The sequence below is a fragment of the Phytophthora infestans genome, genomic scaffold (assembly GCF_000142945.1).
Source record: "Phytophthora infestans T30-4 supercont1.22 genomic scaffold, whole genome shotgun sequence".
NCBI lineage: Eukaryota > Oomycota > Peronosporomycetes > Peronosporales > Peronosporaceae > Phytophthora > Phytophthora infestans.
In genome coordinates this window covers 395,795-398,310 of record NW_003303737.1, presented here as the reverse complement: position 1 = coordinate 398,310, position 2,516 = coordinate 395,795, and the positions used below count along the sequence as shown (strand labels likewise).

Here is a 2,516-nt window from a genome sequence, read left to right as displayed (position 1 = left end):
ATGGCGTGGGGCCCCGAACCACCAACAAGCAACCCCGGTTGAAGTTTCTTTGCCCGGGCGGAAGTGCCGCGGTCGGCGGTGCCAAGTCCAGTGGTCAAATCGTGGAGAGAAATGCCACGAATGACCAGTGCGCCTTACTCCCGACGCTACGAGCAAATGCAGCAAGTACACTCTGTAATATCGTCGAACGCCTGGAATTTCGTGTAAAAAGGAACCCTGCTAGCTGCTGTATTTGTTACTGCTTCTCTGGGACTGGTCCGTATCAATTCAAATTTCGTCCGTATCAAATCAACCCCCCCCATAAGAGCGAACACACGACGTAAGAATACCGAGGCACGCCTTTGCCATTGGCAGATAGCTGTCGTTCAATCCGTTGGAGCTAATCTTCGATAGGAAGAAGAGCCTTAAAATGCTAGCTGTGACTTCGACCATGGTGCAGGTGCCATCTTCCTTGTTTTTGCTTTCACTTCCGCCGCTGAGGCGATATCATCAGCTAACAGTCTCGACAACGAATTCTTTGGCCGCGGTCGTCAGACATTGGAGGTATCTTAATATTTAGCGCTTCCAGTAGCTCAAATGTAGCCTAGGACGTATTATCACAGAAGTGCGGACCTGCCCTGGAATGGCCGTATGTGAACGCTACCGTGTCGGTAAAGTCCCAGCTCGGGCACTTGAGACCTCGCTTGATTACAACCGAAAGTAAAAACGGTTTAAGTATCCCGGACGGCTTCCAGCTGAAAGCTCACAGATGTAAGCAGTGGATGGTCGCACGCTCTAGTTGTCCGCACTGTACTCCTGCCGTTGCGATTCATTAGTTTAGTATACAATCTGTCGATTGCCTCTCTTTCATCTGTACGTGTCGCCTACGTTGCAACGAGCTCTCGAAAACCGAGTTGCACGGTAGTATCCACAGAAGGTGTCTTCATGAGCTGCGTGGGCACCGACCACAACAGCAACACGCTGAGTTCTTTGCCGGCGAAGTGCGCCGTCGCGGTGCCAAGTCAGTGTCAATCGTGAAGAGAATGCCACGCATGACAAGTGCGCCTTACTCCGACGCTACGGCAAATGCAGCAAGTACACTCTGTATATCGTCGAACGCCTGAATTTCGTGTAAAAGGAACCTGCTAGCTGCTGTATTTGTTACTGCTTCTCTGGGACTGGTCCGTATCAATTCAAATTTCGTCCGTATCAAATCAAACTCTCCCATAAGAGCGAACACACGACGTAAGAATACCGAGGCACGCTTCTTTGCGGACTTTCGAGTGACACGGGAAGTCGAATTTGTGGCGCTTGTGCTCGATGCGCTTCTGGTACGTGTACTCGCTCGTGTCCTCGACGATGGTGATGGTGATTGGCCCAGTGTAGAGCTTGCCCCCTGGAGGGATCTCCTGTTGCAGCACCACTTCGGCTTGTGTCTGCTTCCGGTTGTACCAGTATCCGACGGTAAAGAAGGGCATACCAGGCTCAATTATCCACGACGTGAGGAACGACTTGGTCAGGTCTTGACCTGCCGCTCCAGCGATCGTCTTGACAGTCTTGAGAAACGACAGCGTCGTCAGCGGCTCCGTTGCCGTCGCTCCATTAGCTGGCTTGCCTGACGCGTTGGCAGACTCGACATTGGCGTCTTGTTCTTCGTCTGCACTCTTCTTGTCTTCCGTCTGCTTCCCACTCTCTTCCTCCTTATTGTCGCCAGTGTCGCCGCCATTGGCAGCACTACTCGCAGCTGCTCCAGCGCCTCCAGACACGGCACGCTGGATCGCAATGCCTAGATGTTTGGTCCTACACGCTGCTCAATCATATGCACCACCAGCGGCGCCTTGACGTCCAGCAGCGTCAACGACAACGGGTCGTACTCCGAGTACACATCCACCTCCGACGACAGTAAGGCCGGAGACTGCTGATCTGTCGTCAGCTCCATCGTCGTCAGTGCGTCCATAGCCAGTTGGATACGGTAGCCGTACTCTTCTTCCCCGTAAATAGACCGCACGTACGTGTTGACTAAATGGCCGATGACTCCAATCAACACCCACGCGTCTTTCGTGCTCTGAATGCCCACGGCGCCGCCAATCCAGCTGCCGACCAGCGCCTTCACTTGCGCCAAGTGCGACGGCAGCTCTCGATCAATAATCCGAGGCCCATGCAGCAGATTCTGGTCCAGAATGGCTCCTCCAGCGACGTATTGCAGCTGATCGGGCAGATCTTCCACAAACACCTGCTGGTACGTCTTGAACGGGTACGACGCCCCCAATGTCCCTTCAAAGTACGACATAGTCGAAGCCAACTTGGACGTGCAGTGCACGAGGTCTTCGAAGCATTCGGGCAGCGCAAAGTGCGTCATCCGGGGCATTTCTGGCGGGACAAAGAGTCGGAAAGGTCCCACAGCGAAGCCAATCGACGAGCAGTTGGTCTGTGGGTTCACGACGTATCGGAACGTCCTCCACTGTCCTCCGTCGGCGTCTGTCTCAGGGTTGAGAAGCTGTTGCACCATCTGTCCACTACATACTGCCACACACCAG

At 53.9% G+C, this 2,516-nt stretch overlaps 1 protein-coding gene across 1 annotated transcript; it reads right to left on the bottom strand.

Moving 5' to 3' along the window:
- Window positions 1–1,779: 1,779 nt before the first annotated feature.
- Window positions 1,780–2,488, bottom strand: PITG_11560 (transcription initiation factor TFIID subunit, putative; the record flags this gene model as incomplete). Its single annotated transcript, XM_002901069.1, has 2 exons — window positions 1,780–1,789; window positions 1,842–2,488. 2 exons carry the CDS (start codon window positions 2,486–2,488, stop codon window positions 1,780–1,782), a joined length of 657 nt encoding a protein of 218 aa, XP_002901115.1.
- Between the last annotated feature and the right edge of the window lie 28 nt (window positions 2,489–2,516).